The sequence below is a fragment of the Neolamprologus brichardi genome, chromosome 14 (genome assembly GCF_056152115.1).
Source record: "Neolamprologus brichardi isolate AB-2024 chromosome 14, ASM5615211v1, whole genome shotgun sequence".
NCBI classification, from domain to species: Eukaryota; Metazoa; Chordata; class Actinopteri; order Cichliformes; family Cichlidae; genus Neolamprologus; species Neolamprologus brichardi.
This window is the reverse complement of record NC_142117.1, coordinates 10522835-10544134: the sequence shown is the minus strand read 5'-3', so window position 1 is coordinate 10544134 and position 21300 is coordinate 10522835. Positions and strand designations below refer to the sequence as shown.

Here is a 21300-nt window from a genome sequence, read left to right as displayed (position 1 = left end):
AGGACAGGACAGAGTAGGAGAGGAGAAGAGAGAGATACGACAGTGATGTAACACTTCAGTCGATAGCGCTGCACCACGGTATCAGGTTCATTGTTCACCGTTCAATAGCTGATGAGTAATGTGTGTGTGTGTGTGTGTGTGTGTGTGTGTACCTCTGAAGCTGGTGGGTTAGGTGACTGGGCTGGCTTTCTCCATGGCCTAAAGACAGACCCTGCAAGTAAAGACAAATAACCAGATTATGGGATCACAGGGCAGACTACATAACATGACAAAGCATAACACGCATGTACACTTCTCATGCCTCCAAAAAAACACATTAAGTAAAATGAAGCTATGATGCACTGCAGCCAAGGTGGTCCAAATCAATTAAGGTTCATCTCTCATGTGTTTCTCCTTCAACAAGATAAGCAACTTTTGTTTCCAGGAGCAGCAGTAATTGAGTGCAGTACACCCAGGTCTCATTGCAGCAATAATGAAAACATAATTCTCCCTTTTATGAGTAAATTTGTAGAATACAATAATAATACAGTGGTGGATGCTCATATTAAACATGAGCACAACAGGTCCACTTAAGAGTTTCATAACGTGGCCCAAGTTGATGTGAAGACACAGTGCTTCGTATCATTAGCTTCACATACCTGGATTTGCTGGTGGAGGATTTGTTGCTCTTGCTGGTACAGGATATGCTGCTGCTGGGTGTGCTCCAGGAGTTTCTCATCCTGCTGGACAGCATACATTTTCTGGAGCTGCTCACACTCCTATTGAAAACACAGACGCGCACCCAGGGTGTTTAATACACATGCTAACAAGGCACAAAATTACAAGTATCCACACTCTACACGCTCTCAGGTTTGAACAACTACCACAGCTGCTTTCATTACCGTCTTGCCAGTAATTAGAACAAAAATCCAAAAATCCAAACCATTCAACACCGTTTCACCTCAGATTTGTTTGCCACAGGTGTGCTCATATAATTAAGATCACCCTGTGTTTAATGATACCGATCACATTTAGCTAATAAGATTAATTGTGTTGCAAAAACACCACATTTTCCAAGTGCTTCTTAAGTACAACCTCCTGATAACACCAGCTTTTTCAGTTTCAGCTTGTATGACCAACGAAGAGAGACGTAATTTACTGTAATCTAGTTTTACGGGTGCTTTCCCAGGCATAGGTCATGTATGTGCCTCTATTCTAAGCAATATTAATCCTGAATGCTCAACATGAAGCGCCCACCGATTCTGATCATTATCTCTTTCCCCACCTACGCCTCCTAGTGGGTGAGGTAATCTCATTGTGGGATTGATGAAAATGATGCGACATCTCAAGAAAAGTTGTGGTTTTGTCAAGTCAGAGATTCAGTTTGGTCTCATTTTAAGAAAAGCTGATGCAGTGGATCCAACATTGTTTTTCTTTTAAGAAAAGCCTTTAGTTGGCTAACAGGAATCCCCTGCACACTTAGTGGTGTGAAGACCAAACAATAAAATGAAGCTGTTGCACATTATCACTGCAGCCTGTGCAAACATGTCAAACAGATTTGGCCATGTGATGCACATAAAAGCAAAAAGGCAGATGAAGTTAAAAAAAAATATGTGTGTGTGTTTTAAATGAGTCTTGCTTGATTGTGATAGTCTATTGTTGTGCTACTCTCTGTGTGTGTGGGGAGGGGCCACCGAAAACATGAAGCAAGAACAGACAGGTGATGTAAAGCAAATGTCAGACTTCAGGTTTGATGATTACTGAAATTAAGTTAGCATAAGTGCAGTAACAGTCCTCCCAACAAGGAGTCACAACAGTGTTCAGATCCCATGGCTGACTGTGCCAAGACTGTCTGACTGAATGCATCGCATCAGAGTCCTCCACTGCTAACAAAGCACATATTTACAGTGTCAGGGATCTGTTTGTACTCGCCTGCGATTCAAACTTGCATCAGAGCGACTGCAAACTATTTCCTGTTCTGCACTGTTGATCTGGGAACCATGTTTTGCATACAATATATAGATATATATAATATCAACCCTAAGGGAAAACAGTGATTTGTTTAGCCAAGCAAGAACAGTGATACGGTTTCACTGAAAATCCTCAATCTTTGAATGTGATTCTTTTCTAACTGGTTAAAAAGTAAAAGTAAGGCATATATTTTTAACTCCTGCACAAATATAAGGATGTAAACAAGTTAATGGCTCTAAAAATGTATAAGTAAGGTGATGTACCTGCTTGAGTTGCTTAATGAGGCTGCTGTTCTCTAGGTGAGCCTTGAAGGCCTGAATGGTGGCAGCCCCGTCAGAGAACCGTCTGACAGGAGAGAAGCGCTCCATGGGCAGATGAAGGGTGTTACAGTCCTTATAGCTGGATCTGAAAAGGGGGCCATGGGGAGCAGACACAGACAAGTGTGTACACAAATACACACGTGCACGCACACACACATATACACGAGACGTAACACGACAGATACCATAGGTACACCATTGGACACACGCATTCAGCCATACAGACAGAGATAAGACACAGAAACAGACATGTGAGCACTTTAAACCTGCACAACATGGTCATATTCAGGTGTTGTCATGGAGGCGTAGTCCAGTGTGTAAAAAGCGTAAGGAGCCCGAACGTATGTGTCAAAGGAAACCTCGAAATTTCACCTCTCCTGTAAATCATGCCATGTAAGGCTGGTTACATTAGATGATCTTCATGCCAGGTTATCTAAGGTCAACACTGATGATATATATACACCAATCAGCCAAAGCATTAAAACCTCTGACAGGTGAAGGGAATTAAACATCTTACTAGGATGATTTGTTTTTATTTTTGCAGTGGGTTTTAATCTCATACACCCAAAGCACCTAAACAGACCACACACATACCCAGTGTTACAATGGTACTCCCTAAGAAGGACAACACACTCAAGGAACCTCAAGGAGCACAAAGAATAATCCAAGATGCTGACCTGTTGTTTTCCCTGCAGAAGGAAGCCCTACCCTATTGGGAGGTGGGGGTTTAATGTTGTGGCTGATCGGTGCATGACAGTAAGTCCCCTCTTCAGCTGAACACTGATATAGTTATTTTTCTGTACAGAGCTTAGACAATACACATCATTTGATGGGATTGGATAAAGCAGCTGTGTCTGTCATCATTCATATTCATAAAAAAGAAAGACAAAAATACAGCTGAACAGAACATGCTTTCTTTAAAATTAAACTTGTACCCATCTATAGCCCCATTTTAAACCCAAGGTTAGGCTGCCTTGGTAGAAAAGTACACTCAGTTTTGCTGAGCTGAGGGGGAGGATAATGACACCTATGAGGGACAACAGTTAAAACTGCCAGCATGACAACAGTAAAATATGGCTGCTATTGCAGAGAAAATGTACAAATGTAGTGATTTAGCTCTGAGATCTTGTTCATACCTCCAAAAAACCTCCAAAAAACAAAAAAAAAACCTCTGGTAAAATCTCTGTCTTCCCCCAGGTTTGTGAAAATGAAAGAGTTCTACTAAATCCTGGTTTACTGGTGATGTGAAGATACAGCATTTGGCCCTGTGTCAGAAACTCCATCTCTACCATCACTCTCCATTGGTGGGTATGGATCACATCCTTTGTGTTGTTTGTGATGTGTTTGCAAGTGGTGAGAATGTGTGTGTGACAGTGTGTAAGAAAGAATTGGGCTTAACTTTCCATTCATTTAATGGGTCTCAGTGTTTGTGTGTGTCTGTGCATAGAGAGCTCGGAGTGGGTGTGTCCCCTCACCGGGTGTGTGTGTCGGGGACCCAGCCCACCCGCTGACGGGGGCCTTGGGGCCGCTGTGACTCTGCCGAGGGCTCGCCATGCGATGTGCTCATGAGCGTGTGCGTCGTGTGCCGCTTGGAGCGGTTCGCCAGGTACCTGGGCCGCAGGGAGGGGGGGAGGACGGGGGTGAGGGTGGGAGACAGGAAGCAGCGCTGGTCAGCTCTCTGTCCTCATTGGCTAATGGAGATGGGGAGGGAAGGCCCACCCCTTCCCACTTCTGCCAATAGGTGCCATGATTAATATCATCTTAGCCAATCAAAAAACAGTAAACAAAATTACACCGGTCGATGGATGTTATAGCTTATGGGTGTCCCGCAACGCCCCAGCTTTCCAATTTTAGGATTGGACTGGTTGCCATTTAGTATTCATTGGTTTTGCAAGCTTCAGAGTTAGCAAAGCTGTGTGAGAAAGAGTGAAAAGGTCCAGAGGATAATTTGGCACTTACTGAAATGAGAGAGAGAAAGAAAAGCTCTTGGCCAAAGAGTATGAGCGATAGGAGGCACTGTGTCTGGTGGCAGATTCAGTTTAGGACTGTGGCAGAAGGCACTTGCGCAATGGAGAGAGAAAAGATGGGATAAGCACCGCAGCAGAGTGGCCACCTCCCGTTGGGGGGGAAAAAGCAGAGCAGCCAGAGGCACTCACTCCCAGCAACCCAGGACACCAGCGAGGTCTACAGAAGGTGCTGTCTGAAGAGGATCGGCTGGGAAGAGCTCACCTAGACTCAACAGCTCCATAAAAGAATCCAGCGCCCGTCATTACCCCAGACTAATGTCAACGTTTTTCCACATTATTTTTAAAAACTAAGTCAAACATAAAATTGTCAAACATGACTATATTCATGTGGGTTTAGACTTCAATATCTTGGCCGACCCAGATCTTAGTACTTGTCATCACAGGTTATGAGACTTCCACAGATTCTCATTTAGACAGCACCTCTGTACGGTATTCCCCTTCACCAAAAACCGTCACCGTGGGTTACCTCTGTACTGCCTCTTGATCTGGCTCTCCGTCTGAACCCTCCTCATCCACCGGAGCTACTGCAGGGATAGGATGCTAAGAGAAGCAAAGAGTTTACTGGTCAACGCCTGTTCAGCACATAGGAGGACGACATACAAGGTGGACTACATTCAGAAATCCAGATCCTCACCGGGCTGGTGACAAGTGGCGAGGGCCCTCGGGGCCTTTTCAAGAGCTGAGCGTGTAGCTGAATGTTGGCCCCGCCGTCGGAAGCTCTTCGACCCAGAGGCCCCATGCCGTTGAGCAGTTGGAGGGTAGGCGGCTGCAACAATGATTGCTCCTGGAGGATCAGCAGGCACAGGAAGTCAGATTAAGTGGGAAAATGAATAAAGTAAGCTGATGGCTACCAAGTGAAATCTGGTCTAACCCAGCTGACTGTACCTTGTATTCCAGCTGCTGTGTGGGCTGCAGGCTCTGTGTGGGCATAAGAGTGTGCATTTGACCCATAGTGGGGGCAAGAGGGATGAAAGGGGGCTGGGGCAGCGCACCACGAGGGAAACCAGGTGGCAGCTTCTGGAGATCTTCCTGCATCTCTGTCCTGTTAGGGAAACGGAGAAAATGACATAAAATGAGTCGATGATTGTTTACGATTAGTGAGAAAGCAGCTAATATAATTACTTATGCTTTAATGCTCCTCATTCTTACTCAAATTTGCTTGAAATAACCCACATGTGCACACCCTAAAATATATTACCTCATCTATAAATAGCTGGCAGTCAACAAATCTGAATGCAATTGTGCTGCACTGTTTTAGACAAATACCTAATAATGTGAGTGAAAACAGTGTCAGTTCATGCCTAACCTTTGGTCTGGTACCCCCACAGTGTGCCGCCTCATTGAAAGGTAGCGCGCCATGGCCTCAGGAGATGGCTCCTCCCCTTCATCGCTGTCCAGAGCCATGCTGCCGTCAGGCTGAACGATAGATAAACACACAGCCAGTGTTTAGCAATCAGAAGTGATCTTTGGTAGTGTGTGCTGCATGCTTGTGTGCATTTGTTACTTAATAAAGACAAAGTTCACATTTTAAATGCATTCCATGTTTATATAAACGTGCATAAGTGTTTTCTATTAAAATAGAACACATTTTTACTACATAGCACTGACTAACTGAAATCAAAACACAGTTGAAGAGTCTAAAGAGACTCCCCTTATTTCTCATCATACTACATACACTGTTGCAGTTTATGAAGAAATTAGCTAGTTCTAGCTTTCTTTTCAAGCTTAACAGCCCTAGCTGCTGCGCACCTACTCCCAGGCTGATGCAACCACTTGATTCCACTGCTAACTCACCTCAACAATCTGGTTCTCTGGATTGATGAGTTGGACGTGGGGAACGGTTATGCTAACAGGATTACCTTGTGGGTCTGTCTGCTGGGACACACAAACACACATACAGAGGTCATAAGGGTTGCGCTAATTTGATAACAATCTTCTTAGCCCAGAGTGATTGGCAGATATGGGTTAAAACCATTCAGCGGACAGACACCAGGACTACAGTAAGATATACTGATGGAGGAGGCACCTTTACTACATCTACAGCTCAAGTGCCTCACAAAATTTATTCCTAAAACCTGTTGATATAAAGACAATTTTGTATACACAGAATCTACAGAAAACTACATTGATCCTTTTAATTGTATCGCAATAATGTCACTGATATCAGCAGACCCCACATATCATGACAACACCAAGAGGTAATGAATCACCTGTACAGCATTTAGAGGATAGCTAATGGGGCGCAGTGTGGGTTGAGCAACACGCAGGGTCTTGTGTTTCTTGAGGCGGTCAGCCAGCAGACTGTAGATGGCACTGTAGTGATCATATGCATCTGTTTGTAGAGACTGAAGAAGAAAAGGCAAGACATTCATAAGCTGTGCTATATATTTTGACAAATAAACAAAAAGGTAGAGATGAAACTTTTCGCCACCTGAAGTGTGCGCTCTCGGTCCAGGCCCATCTCACACATGGCCATGAGCACCTGCTCGTTGATGAGCTCCATCTCTCTCTCCGTCTTCACCTGCTCACACTCCGCTATCAACTGGAAGGGAGTGGAAAAACATGGCAATGCTTTACAGACTCAAATAATTGCTGCTATTAAACAACAATAATGATCAAAGCATTCACAATTTATTAGTGAGGCCAAAACTTAAGTTGATTTATGTCATTAGCTTGTGTAAAACAAGTCAAGATTTTATGAAGTGTGAATTATTTTATGTGTAATTACAGCTGAAAAGAGATGATAATTGCATTCTGATTACATCCGCACCCATAACACTACATATCCATTATAGTATGAATTTTTAATGATCACTGTGGTTTGTGATCATGTTTTCATTACTCCTCCTCATATGCTCAGCTACAGATACTGACATTAAGTCAAAAGATCAGTATATCTTAACCCAGTGGGTTTTTCCCCCTAAAATAACCAAGTAGCTTTGGTTCCTGAACGCAACCTAACCTAACTAACAGCAAGTGAAAGCAAACAGACAGTGAAACCAAAACCAAAAGGTGAGTACTGGAATATAAACCACAGCCTTCAGGTTCACAGCCTTGTGATTTACAAACGTACAAGTGAGGACAAAATTGTTTTTGTCTATATGTTTCCAAAGGCTTTCTTTAAAAAAAACAATAAAAAAAACATCATAGTTTTCTTTAGAATATAATTATTTATATTTTTAGAAAATAACCGAGGTCTATATTATTAGCCACCCCTAAAAAATGACTATTTTATTGAGCTAGAGCACAAACCACAGTCATGATGACATTTTGTAAAGTTAAAATGAGTGTTATTTTCCCATTTACAAACTTCAGTGACAGTTTGAGCTGTCAGTGAGAAAGTATCATGTCGAAAACAAAGGAAATCAGTTTAGACTTGAGAAAAAGAACCGATGACGCTCACAAAGCAGGAGATGGATATTCAAATGTATCACAGAGTATCCAAGTGTCAAGAACTGGAGTGAGAAGTATCGACAGCCACACAGTACAGAACGAGCCTGGCGGAGGTAGGAAGCCAAAGAGACTCGTGAATGGCTTATCCAAGACGGGAATTGTAGTCTTAAACAAGAAAATCTCTAGAATCCTGAACATAATGAATGAACTGCGGGTTTGCAGATCAAGAAAGACTCGATTTCTGTTTAGAGACACCTTGAAGTCAGACTGAAGTATGCTAAAGACAACACAGAGAAATATTTTGCATTGGGCAGCACGGTGGTTAGCATTGTTGCTGCACAGCAAAAATGTCCTGAGTTCAATTCGACCATCAGGCTCGGGTCTTTCTGTGTGGAGTCTGCATGTTCTCCCCGTGTTTGCATGGATTCCCTCCGGGTACTCCGGAAGTGGATGGATGGATGGATGGATACTGGAGATTGGTCCTTTGGTCAGATGACATGAAACTAGAGCTCTTATCCCATAGAGATGGGCGTTTACTCCCCCCATAGTGAAACACAATGGTGGGAGTATTATGCTGTGGGGATGCTCCAGTTGGTCTGTAATAGGGAATCTCATCAAGATGGAAGAAATCATAAAGAAAGAAGGATATGTGAAGATTCAGAAAGAAAACCGAGTCTGGGTCATCGCTAATATTATTATTGTAAGTGCACAATAATTCTGAGCCTGGTAGTTTTTGGTTTTTATGAAATAACTTTGATTCTGTGTGCAAAATAAAATTAAGTATCCAAAACAAATAGGAAGTTTGGAAAAACTGTGATAAAAATTCCTTCATCTGTTTAAGAGCACTTGGGAAATAGTTCTCCAAAATGTTGAACAGGTGTTGCAAAGAAGTGACACTTTTATAACCATCCATAAAAAGGCTTATTTGATGAACCACAAACTACTTATTAACCATTACCAAAGTTAAAGACATATCCAGATAAATGTTTATAAAAAGTACTAGAAATTACTTTAAAAATTACTTCCCAACGTTCTTTCATGTGGTTAAACCATTATCTAAAGCTGAACTATAAATTTAACTTTTATAAATGAGTTTAACATTTTTAGATAATGTGTATATTAAGTTCCTAATGATGCAAAGTAACTTTAAATGAATGATTCCTTGCAAAGGGATTAAAGAGGGCTAGTTCAAGGCTAGCTGTTAAGCTTAACTGGTGCCTGACAGTAACTATATTTAACATAATATTTAATAACTCTGGGGTTCATTCTCATCCAGCTTTCAATCATCTCTAGTGCAACCAAATTATCTGGCAAATTAAATATGTTGTTTGTGTAACACAGTGTAGCCACTAATGATGGGGTGAGTCGTTTTTGCAAAAACTCTGCTTTCTGGCAAGAGTTTTGCCAAATCAACATCTTATACTGAAACTGTAACAGAAAAAAGCACACTCACACACACACACACACACACACTCACACACACACACACACACACACACACACACACACACACACACACACACACACACACACACACACACACACACACACACACACACACACACACGAAGAACAGAAAGAATGACTTTGTGAAATCCTTTTAAAAAGGTCTCACCCGGTCAAACTCTGGGTCTGGGTCCCCCTGTCTCATCCACTTGTTCTTACAGATCTGCTCCATGGTCAACCGTCTGCTGGGCTCCAGTACTAACATGTGTCTAATTAAGTACTCACAGTCTGTAACAACACATAAGCATACATGTTATGCATTTATATCAGAGTATAATATTTCAACTATTTAACTAGTAAGCCTAAATCTTTCAAGTGGTGACAAACGATCAGAAAAAGCTAAAATGATTTGCATTGTTCAAAAAAAATTAAAGATAATTATTAATTTATTAATTTAGTTTCTGTTAGTCCAATTTTATTATTTCCTCTCATACAACATAAAATGCTTTTATCCAAAATAAACCATATAAAATAAATCAAAAGCTGGCCAGGCTTGGACTTCAGCGGCAGCTGTTAAAAGTCTTTACCGTGTACGTCACGCGGAACAAAGGTAAATTTGTTTTGTCTGATTAAAAACATGGAGAAGAATAAGAGTTGACTGCAGTCCCACCTGTGGACATGAAGAAGGGGATGCGGAACTTTCCACTGAGGACACGTGCCCGCAAATTTTGTAGAGTGCTGCCATCAAAGGGCAGGGCGCCGCACACCAGCACGTATAACACCACACCTAAGCTCTACACAGAGGAGAGGGAAAACAGCTGTGAGCACATCACTTTGAAAAATTTGAAAACCATTCATTTATTAATTTTTTCCAGAGCTCTGTCTATTATTTAAGAAATGTGGTCGTCTGTGTTTTTCTTTTTCTTTTCAATTCAGCCGTACCTGGAACATTCAAGTCAGCTAGCCACACCCCACGTTTGAGCCCAGCAGGGCCTTCTGCGTACCTAAAAGTCGACTCACCCATATATCTACTTTGGGACCGTCATACTCCTTTCCCTCAAATAGTTCAGGAGCAGCATAGGGAGGGCTGCCACACCATGTCTTCAATAGCTGGCCTCGAGAAAACATGTTGCTGAAACCAAAATCTGACAGGGCAGACAAGAGGTTGATTTAATCTCACCAGTTGCCTTGACAGAGTAAACATTTTGTTCAAAACAGAAAAATGCTCCCTAAGTACATGCTGACACTTGCCTGCATCCACATCCACCACTAAATTTAACCTACCCACCCATACGCTCTTCAGTGCAAACACACACGTGCGCGCACACACCTGCGATTTTGATGTTGAGGTTGTGGTCCAGTAGCAGATTCTCTGCCTTCAGGTCTCTGTGGACAATGCTGCGGCAGTGACAGAAATGAACCGCTGCCACGATCTGTTTGAACTTCTTCCTGGCATCTTTTTCTGCCATTCGCCCGTGAGCCACCAGGTGGTCTGTACATCCAAACAAAACACAATTGCTGGATTTAGGAAGGGAACACAGCGTTTCTACTGTGTACCTGTTCAGGTACAAGATCCTGTGCTACAAATGTCATTAAATTAATTCCCAAGACTGGCCAGGTGAACATTAAAGTGTACAGCTTTGGTGGGATCTGGGATTTTAAAGCACAGAGAGGGAATTTCATTTCATTTTTACAGGGAAAAACTTTCATTTTAATTACAGAGAGTCTGCAGATTTAAATAAATTCGACTCTAAAACCTTTTTAATTCCACTTTAAAGGACATTTAATACCAAAGCTACATTGGAAACACATCAAACACATTAATGTTCATGTTGAATGTAAATCAAAGTAAAATAAAAGGTTTTGACTGACGTTAAGAAACTTGTGTTTATTAAAGAGAAAAAACTCGATGTTGTCCTTAATGGTCTTCAATGTTATTTTGATTTATCTGCATTTCCAAGCACTGACTTAACATTGTTTAGCAAAATACACAATTAGTCTTAAACTTGCATCTTCCCACGTCTGAGGCTAGCTAGCAAAGGCCCCTTTTAATCATCATTACCTTTTTCATCAGACTTTCTGGCAGTGAAGCACGAAAATGAACCTCTTTCCCCTCTGAACACATTAAATTCAGTTTTGTTTTTTCCCCACATTAAGTTTCAACTGTTAGATAATGCTTCTACTTCCCATTAGCTGTTTTTACACATGTATTAAAAAAAGAGAAAAGCTTAAAGAAGTTATTAAAAAAAAGAAAGATTTTACTTAATAACACAGTTATTCATAGCTGATATCAGCCCACTTAGATCAGCATTTAAAATCAGCTTGGAGTTCCAAAGCAGCAGAGCCCAAATGCTACAGCTGCATTACGTGACCACAGTGCAGTCGTGAAAACAGCAGTACTGTGTGTGGAAAACGTTCCTGAATTTAACACAAAACTTAAACACTTAGAATCAATTATTAAATCAATCATTATCTAAAACATTTGGAGGCACTCTGTAATTAGATTACAATTTTGTTTTATGTATGTTGACACAATCAAAAATCAAAGTAAGAGAAAGTCAACGACAGAGAATCTACATTATAAGGTGACAATGGGGGGCTCCCTTACCGAATATCTCTCCACCGCTAGCGTACTCTGTTACCAAATAGATCATCCTCTCCGTCTCCATCACCTAAAGATATAAACAAATGATAAAAACCAGGACCTGCAGACCCTCTCACAGGCCAACATCTAGTCATGGGCAGTTCATGCGTTACATAACTGAATGACTAAGCACAGTTTGGCATACAAACAAGAAAGTTGTAAATAGAACAAAAACAGCCATGTACTTAAGTGTACTGATCAACCTATGCATGTGTGAGGATCAGATTGTTAAAAGTTATGGTAACGTGATAAAAAAGCGTGCCTTCAAATTGCTGGGGGCTATTTCAGATCAGATGCTGGGACACTGGTAGGGTGTTACAATCCTCATACACCTGGAAAAGTATGAAAACAAACAAAACTCTCACCTCTAAATTTCTATCACCGAGTCTCACTAGAGTGAGGTTTTGGGCAGAAGGTTGTAGTTGTACTGCCCCCCCCCCCCCCCCCCCCTTCCCCCCCACACCCTCCAATACTTTTGAGACTTTTCCAGGAACATTTTATAATTGAACTGTCAACACCCCCAGAAAACAATGTCTGGTAACATCTGGATTCTTCTACACTTCAATCATCTATTTGCTCACATTTGGCCACAGGTCCCGGGTGGAAGAAGTGAGCAGAGATGTGTTAAAAGGCTCTGTGGGTGAGAGTGACTGTGTACCTGGTAGAGGCGGATGATGTGGGGGTGCTTCAGCAACTTCATGATTTGCACCTCTCTAAAGATCTTTTTCAGGTTCTCCTCGTCCAGCTGGGTCTTATCCACTATTTTTATAGCCACCTGGAGACAGAGACGCGAGAAAAAAAAGAGATGGAAGGAGATGAATGATGGGAGAAGGAGAGATGGCGAAGTGGTGAAGAGGGTGAGATTAAAAAAAGAAACACGGAGTACAGAAGACAGAGAAAAAAAAGCAGAAACAATAACGGTTAGCAGAGGAGGAGAGAATGCGTCTTAAAACATACAATATGTTTGTCAGCTCTTATGTCTCTAAAGCACTCATGACAACGGTATTTTGCCGACACCTAAATTACAGACAACACATCTAGGGCACAGTCACAGTGTCTTAACAATATTGCTGTGATGACACAATAATCAAAGAACAGTAACAAGCCAAGTAAATTACCAACAAATGGACTAAGGGCATGCAGCCCGGGAGACTTTACCCATTTAAAAAAATAACTTAAAGACAACTAAAAATGAAAACTAACAGGGGACACCGACACTTCTTGAGGTGATTGGTCGGCAAGTGTGCTGTCAGACTGTGTTATTCCTGATTTCCAGCTTATTTGGATAACGTGACCCACGCCATGACCTTCGACTGCAAGCGTAATGCTTGCGTAACTGCTGAGCCCCTCGACAATAGCTCCGGCAATGCGGACTGTGATAATTTGTGACAGGAGCTTTGCTCCGCCACTTAGGAGTGGGTAGACGACTTTAATGACTTAATCAAGCAAAGCTAATGGGAATGCCCCAAAACACAGCTTCTGCTTCTGCTAGACAAGCGTGGACAGAGTACATGAAAACTATGCTGCGATTACACACACACACACACACACTCAGACACACACTCACACACCAACTCATTTGTCAAATTCTGTGAAGTACTATTTCGAGTACTCCTTTTAGCCATGAAGACGAGGCCATCTGAAGCCTGGCAAGGCCAACTTCCTGGAGCAGACAGGAAGGGGAAGTGAGGAAGAGCGGACGTAGGGGCTCCTGAGAGAGCACAGGGCAGCAAGTGTGGCATTCATCCAGCTTATATGGTGCATTGGTGTGTGAACTTTCCTTTCAAAGGTATTGTACAAACTGTGACAAACATTGGCACTTGGTAGAGTTCATGTGTTCACTAAATTTGGCAACTTACAAAAACAACGTGTCAGGTGGGCAGAGTTGGTGTTGTGTTTTTTTTTTTTTTAAATCACACTTTAGTTGATAACAGCACTGAGCCCCACATACACAACTGCTATTTCAGTTCTAATAGTCGCGAGTATCTTAAATTTGTTAAATAAAAATAAAAGAAGCTTGAAAAACAAAATTCCTAATTAAATGAAAACAGTTGACTTATCCAGCCTGATTGACCATGTTTGTTTAGTTTAAATAGATAATTTTACAAAGCATCAAAACAAGACTGAAACAAAAATCCCCCCCCTCATGTATGTAGGCATCTGTTTGGAACGTGTGAGTCTACGAGGTATTTTAAGCCCTGGAAATCTATTCTTAGAACTGGCCATCGTCAAGCCTTGTTGACGTAACTGCTCCCCTCTGCATCTTCTGGACGGTATCAACAGGACATCTGGATCACACGAGAATGAGCACAATTATTATCACTTTGGGGGGCAGCGAGACCTTGTGAAAAGGTGGAAACAGGGCAGCAAGTACAATTATACAACAATGACATACCCCAAAAAAAGAGGAAGAGAGGAAGATTATTCATTTTTTGGCACCACAAAAATAAATTTGAAGTATTCCCTTTTCTCCATGTTCTCATACACACTAAGGCATCCTGTAAATTTAACTTGTTCTTTTTCCAGTAGTACCATATGGGACATCAAAATAAAAATCTCAGCCACAAAAAAACAAACAAAGGACAAGCCATTCTTTCCTAAAGACACACAGTCATTTTTCTCCTTTATACGGTAGGGTCTGGCTTGAAGTGAGATGCTGGATCAAGATACGTTTCCAAGGACAGAGCAAAGATACCAGTTACCTCCAACCATGATGTTGATCTTGGCTGAGACGGAATTCATGATAACACATTCGTGTCTGTTTGCACAGGCATTTGGCTGTGCACGGTGAAGGGTTTGAGGAAAGCAACCTATGCAGATTTGCTTGCGTGCTGTCCTCCATAAAACCCAGCAGCATGTAGCCCGACTATCATGTACAGAATGCCGATTGCTTGAGAAGTGGATTTGGACGGGAAGGGAGTGACTGGCGCTTACCACAATGAGCAAGAAATACAAAAAATAATTCAAAAAGCATCACGGGAAGCACTGAGAGTGGCTGCAGTGGAGCCCCCTCATTATGACTTCAGTCTTCTCCCTGATAGGAACAACAACAGCACGAACACACACGAGAAGTAGCCCACAGACCAGCCTGCAAAGCTCTGCGTAGGTCCAGCATACAGCAATACCAGTCCCCTTAAGCCTTTCAGGTCCAGAGGCAGTTATAACATGTTTTAAGGTTGTGAGGAATGAGTAAAGGGTGCGGTTTCACACATGCCTTGCACTGAATATTTAGTATTAAGTGAAGAGAAATATTGGTGGCAGATACACAGAGGCAGAGAGAGAACAACTCTATAGAGAATGTTAGCGGGCGGAAAAAAACAAATGTATAATGTTAGACACACATACACGCGTCTGCTAAATGTCATTTGTACTAGTGAAGCAAAAGAAAACATTTAGTCACGTTTGACAGAAAACTCCAGATCATATTGGTCCCGCTCTGGAGCCTTGTCTCTCTCCCTCAGCACAGACAAAATCCAGCCCATGACAGGAGACTTTATCCAGTTATTCGGTTAGTAATATCTTAAGAGTATAAAAACTGAATGTGTCCTTGCAGGAAGTAAGACATGGCTGCAACATGGTTTAACTCTTTATTCCATAAAGACATCTGATGACCGCTTCTGTACCCTTAAGAGTTCTGAGACCTCAGTATATATCAATAAACACATGGTTTGGCAACCATTACAATTGTTTCTGGGTTTTTCCAAGGGTAGCTGTATAGGTAAAGACCTCCCTCACTAACCTCTGATGCTCACAGAGTCATTTTGTTCTATAAGCGGGTCTGAAATGACACAAAAACTGATCAGATGAGAAAAGAGATTCAAGGGTTACTCCTAGTGAGCTTTCATGGGGTACGGAGTTAAGCACAGGGTGCATGAGATCTGGTTTTCATACCAAAAATTCAGTTACTTTCTGTTGTTGTTTGTTTTTAGCTGCTGTAAGACGTGCTTTTTTCCCATCTTGTCTGGTGGATGAGGCTCATTGCAGAGAGGTGATAACGAAGGGTTGTCCTTTTTTAATTCCCCGTTTTCTTAAATATTAGTTTCCCGAATTTCCCCTTGGGCAGCTTTCATTGCTTGAGATTAGCACAGCTAGTAAAGTATGTTCCTTTTATTGTGTTAACAGGTTAACCTACTTGCCCTGAGGTGAGGTCAGCTCGACTCAGCTCAGCTCGACTCCACTGCCAAGCATGTGACGAGTGCATGTCTGTAAAGTTCAGTTTCAACCTGCACTAGAGTTTGTGTACCGAAGCAGTTTTGGGATTTTCATCTGCTTTGATCCAATTTCCATGGCTATTTCTGCCAAAATACCTGCACTCTCTCTCTCTCTCTCTCTCTCACACACACACACACACACACACACAGGAAGACACACACACAGACACACGCACACTCTCCTGGGAGGCCAGCTGCAATGAGACCAAGTGTCATATAGCCCTTCTGATCACAAGACAGTGACCTCAACACAGCACCATGTCCGAGCAGCTGATGCCCAGAAGAGGAGTCTGGACCCGTTACTACACACAGACACAGACACAAGTTTCAGAGAACACAACAGTAACCACAAAGTGTTCAAGAAATGGCTCCTTTAGTATTTAGTGTAAAGCACCATTCATGACTCAGAGCTGGAGGAAGAGTACTTTCTATACCCAAATATTTTAGGATCTGCGTTTCCAAGTAACTGTTATAACAACAGTAAATAAATGTTGGTGCTCATGTAGATACAAAAAACTAAGCTTTTGATTTTATTTCATTTTAGTTATTTCACTGCGTCCACTGTTAAATGAACTTGTAACATGTAGCTCAGGAAAGGTTAAACATCATAATTCCACTATAAGAAACTCAGTAATAAGCTAAGATGTAAAGTACATCCAAATCTTATCACTCTCCTTTATTGGTGGCTTTTTAATGAAGGTTTCAGTTGTACAACAAGGACTCAGCTACCTTACAGAGGACAGCAGGACTGAGATTATTGGGAGCTTGTTAGGAGCTTATACGCAAGTTAATGACACAGTGACGCTTAAATGTCTCCCTGCATAAACACAGTGGACACCAACACAGACACAAGAAGGACTGAAGTAAACACTGCTGCAGCAACAATTTAAAGACCACAGCGCATTTCTTGTACTCCATCTTTGCTGTGAAACATGCCTGCCCTCATGCACACGTGTTTGTGGTTGCTGTTGTGTGGCGGGGAAATCTCATTGTCATTGGTTAGCAGTTACAGTAAAAATGCCTTCATTTTCAGCAATGCACTATTTATGGAAAAACATTACACTGTCTTATCTTGTGTATTACTGTGCATCTACTATGGGCCACGATCTCTGTCATGCAGCTCATTTCTAAGAAACTGTGTACACAGAAAACCATAAATCAGCTTTTTCCAAGTTACGGAAAACACCCTCACTGTGATTCTTGAAAATACCATCAAGTCAACATTTTTGCCCAAGACACTGAAGATAACTGCATTTAGGCTGGATTCATGCCCTGATCACACTAGATAGTGTACGCCTCAGATGGGCATTATCTGTAAGCTGCCAAAAACTATCAATATGGCATTTTAAACCCACTTTACACTGGGACTGGACAGCTGTTTTGAGGTGAGAGGAACTGAGCATCACTGCGCAACATATTCCAAGTGTGCAACCCATCAGAACAACTCTAAAATTGTCTGAAGTTATCCTGGGTTTTAAATAACACTGGATTCCTGCAGCCAATTTTTTATCCCGGCTTTAACTGACATGAGCGACCATAAACACAATCAATGCATCTATATTGAATTGAAACAGTGCAATCGACAGAAACACTAACCTCGCATGCCTTTGGTCAACAAGGTCTATCTTTGAGGAAGTAAAAGTCGTAAAAGGTTTCCGCGGGTGAAACTGTGGAAGCTTTTATTAACCTTCTATTAATGGTTGCCTGTAAATGCCTTTGTCTGCGGATCTTAGGCGGTCTCTCGCCCTTGTCAGTTTTCGGCTTGGTGCGGCTGAGGTGTAGGTGGCATTCGGCTTTATTCTCCATTATTCTCTCTGGTGCTAATGTGCTAGTCTCAAGACTGCTTGACTTCCACACCTACGTCTGCTCATCCAAGAAGTGTATTCTGCTACAGTAAATTGAAACAGTCTTGCTGACCACGCAAAACACTTTAGACTACACGCCACATTTAACCATACATTCACACTGTTCTTATTCTCCACACTTCAAGCACTTTATCAACAAGACAACCACAAACAATTCAGAATCGCCAATTAAGCTAACGCGAATGTGTCTGGACAGCGCTGAGGGGTTTGCAAGCAAGCCAGTCAGAGCATCTCTACCGGAAAAACTGTTTGATGACACCATTTTTAAATTACCCTCAAGCGTGTTTTCGGCATCATCTTCTGTTAAAAAAAAAAACAGAGAGTGCAGGGAAATACCTGACAACATATCTATAGAGAACCTACAGATAACATGAATGATGAGCTATGCTCTGTGATGCCTGTTGGCGTAGCTTTCAGTATCCTTTAGGACTTGAACTTGAAAACATTCATGCATGACTCAACTATGATTCTAAAAAGCAGAACTTGGTTTATGGTGTAATGTCTACAGTGGGAAGCCTGGGAAAGTGCATCTTGTGCGCTCATCTGTGTTCTCACACACACACAAAATGGTGTGGTGTTAAACTGTATGAGGTTAACCTTCATCGACAGCAGACACAGATTACGACACCCACAGAGGGAATAATGCTCAGGCTTAACCCACATCAGCATGTGAAGGCGTTTTAACTCACATGCACACAAAAACCCCAGCTCAACTGATAACCTGCCATCCAATGTTTGCTGTTAAATCTCATCTTTTCAAATATAAACACTATAAAACTGAGTCTGAGTCTTGCATGCTTATGTCACAAAGACATCACGCACCATAAGGTCACGTCAGGTCAGCACAAATGGCGTTGCTCTGGCTGTGCTAAGCGTGAGCACGCACAGTGATGTTACAGGCACAATGAGTCAGCAGCACAATGCCTTTCAGAGGTGTTTTACTGGTGTGTTGTGCACTTGTATGAGTAAATGTGTCGAAATGACTCAGCTGAGTGTGTTGAGCTGAAAGTACAAGAAAGGGGACATGCTACAGCGCAGAGGGAAAAAAAACTGGACATCACATTCATCAGCTTTTTCCCCTTCTTAAATAGCAAAGCGGGCATTTTATGGTGACTAAACTCTGTGGGATAGAAATACCTCATCGTGAGTAGCATTCACCACTGAGCTTTGATGAACACAGACATCACAAGAACCACTCCTCCGAAGCTTAATAACTATTTTATTCAATTTTTATTAATGACATTTTTATATCAGAAGCAGAAATTGGAATTAATGCATACTTTACAAGGAGACGCCACCTGAAACAGCATCAGTCTGCATTAGGCCTGTTTGAATGAACGATCAGCTTGGGGATTGGCAATGTTCAGAGTAAGTGGCCACTATCAGCTTCTTTTTTTAAATGTCTTAAAAAAACATTATTATTAAATTAATATCCAATTTAATTTGACCCGTCATAGTTTTGCAGCAGCATTCTATGACTATAACTGCTACTTGCAACACCTACACAGTAGACTTGAATAGTCCAGAGCAGCAAGTCTTTTGTGGCATGCTCAGCTAAACGCAGTTTTCAAGGTGCCTGATTACCCTAGACAGCACAAAAGATGGAGGTAACCACCATGCCATCCAGGATGGCTTTGGACTCCACATTTTGAAGCCTCAACAACAATCTTTTTTTAGCATTAAAAGTGGAGACGACGCGTGCTTCATCAGGATGCTACAAACATATAAACACATCTATATAACATTCAAATCAAATTTAACCAGCAACATGCTTGTTACAGCATCATACTTACTAAGACTGCAGTCAAAAACTGAACAGGTGCCATGCAAAATGAACATACTGTGAACTTCCCATGTATTTACTGCAAATACAGTAACCAGTTATCCATCCTTTAAATAACATCACTGCTCTCTGCAGCACTGCACATATAAATACGCTAAACATGTTACTGTCTGTTTATATTGAGAACAAGACAAAGAAAACAGAGCCCAATTTCCTGTATTTGTACGCATACTTGGCCAGTAAAGCAGATTCTGATAGCTGTTAAATGCTTCGATGCTGGTGAAATGGGAGCTTTATTGACATCTCATATATTCTATAAAAGTGTTGTGAACTTCAATTAGTTCAGTTGCTAGTGAGGAGTGGGTCTGTGTGTAATGCTACTGTGTGAAGTTGTGTCTCAAGTGGAAGAGGCAAAGATGGCACTGATGGCATCAATACCATTGCAAATGAGCATCTAATCCAATAGTAATTTTTGGTGTCGAATAGTAACTGTGCATATGCTTTTTAATGATGTAAACTTGGGCATTATAAGACTGGAGTCTACAGTGACAGACCTTTGGAGCTGACTTCAAGCAACACCTGGGGAACTCAAGTTTTTGGCATTTTTGCATCGGCTTTATTTTTCAGCTCTAGAAGCTGCCTCCTGGCATTTACTTAGACCATCTATGCAAAGACACAAACCTATGCAAATCTGTGATCATCAAAGCAAAAAAGGGACTAAGGAGGCTCAAGAGTTGGGAGGACGCCTCGTAATCGGAAGGTTACCGGTTCGAGCCCCGGCTCTAACAGTCACCCGTTGCCTACTGGTGGTGGTTAGAGGGCCCGTTGGCGCCAGTGTCCGGCAGCCTCGCCTCTGTCAGTGCACCCCAGGGTGGCTGTGGCTACAATGTCGCTTGCCATCACCAGTGTGTTAATGTGTGCATGAATGGGTGGATGACTGGATGTGTAAAGCGCTTTGGGGTCCTTAGGGACTAGTAAAGCGCTATACAAATACAGGCCATTTACCATTTACTTCCTGCTAAGTTCTGAAAGTATGTTATTGAGTCGTTCACCCATTTCCAGCTACTGGTTGCACTTTGGAAGTTAGTACTTCTCCCTTTGCTCCAAAAACACTCCATAAACTGTATTCACACATGTAACATGAAGCAAAATTTCTCCTAGGGTTTGTCCGCACACAACCATTAGACTTGTCCTTGGAGAAACAACAACAACAATAACAAGACACATTTCTCCTGATAATGCCTGATGTTGAGCTGATGGTTCCACTGATATAGAAACCAGTACAACTAAATGCAGTAGCCTTTCTTCTACTAGGACCAGTGCCAACTACAAGCCCTGTGTGTGAGAGCTTTATCCATCATACAGGTAAGAGGCTACAGAACAGGGACTTTGCATGCACTAATACGCACATTCACAAACTGCTGGCACCACTCTGAGGCAGAGCTGTAGCTGATTTTATAATTCGTCAGGAACACAATGTGATCGTATTGACGAAGCCTCGAGTGCCCTCAAACATGCGCCGCACAGTCACACACATTCTGGTGCGTGTTCTTCCTCTTTTGAAGCTGCAGATTCACTGAGACGCGGGAGAAGACAACTACAGGGCAGGAAAATAAGTCAGGCAGAAACGTAGCCTTTGTCGTATTACTCACCCAAATGAA

At 41.9% G+C, this 21300-nt stretch overlaps 1 protein-coding gene across 3 annotated transcripts in view; it reads right to left on the bottom strand.

Moving 5' to 3' along the window:
• The window catches only part of sik3 (SIK family kinase 3), a 36581-nt gene that overhangs the window by 8608 nt on the left and 6673 nt on the right, over positions 1–21300 (bottom strand). Inside the window, exons 2-18 of one of the 3 annotated variants that reach the window (XM_006801104.3) lie at positions 12439–12555; positions 11745–11808; positions 10467–10628; positions 10157–10281; positions 9807–9930; positions 9306–9424; positions 6729–6839; positions 6508–6642; positions 6092–6172; positions 5604–5713; positions 5183–5339; positions 4932–5081; positions 4764–4837; positions 3746–3880; positions 2214–2355; positions 639–758; positions 153–211 (exon numbers count right to left, since the gene is read on the bottom strand). In XM_006801104.3, coding sequence (XP_006801167.2) covers positions 153–211; positions 639–758; positions 2214–2355; positions 3746–3880; positions 4764–4837; positions 4932–5081; positions 5183–5339; positions 5604–5713; positions 6092–6172; positions 6508–6642; positions 6729–6839; positions 9306–9424; positions 9807–9930; positions 10157–10281; positions 10467–10628; positions 11745–11808; positions 12439–12555 — 1985 coding nt within the window. The remainder of the gene's footprint in view (positions 1–152; positions 212–638; positions 759–2213; positions 2356–3745; positions 3881–4763; positions 4838–4931; positions 5082–5182; positions 5340–5603; positions 5714–6091; positions 6173–6507; positions 6643–6728; positions 6840–9305; positions 9425–9806; positions 9931–10156; positions 10282–10466; positions 10629–11744; positions 11809–12438; positions 12556–21300) is intronic. The other 2 variants (XM_006801105.3, XM_035912234.2) reach the window with 2 other exon arrangements.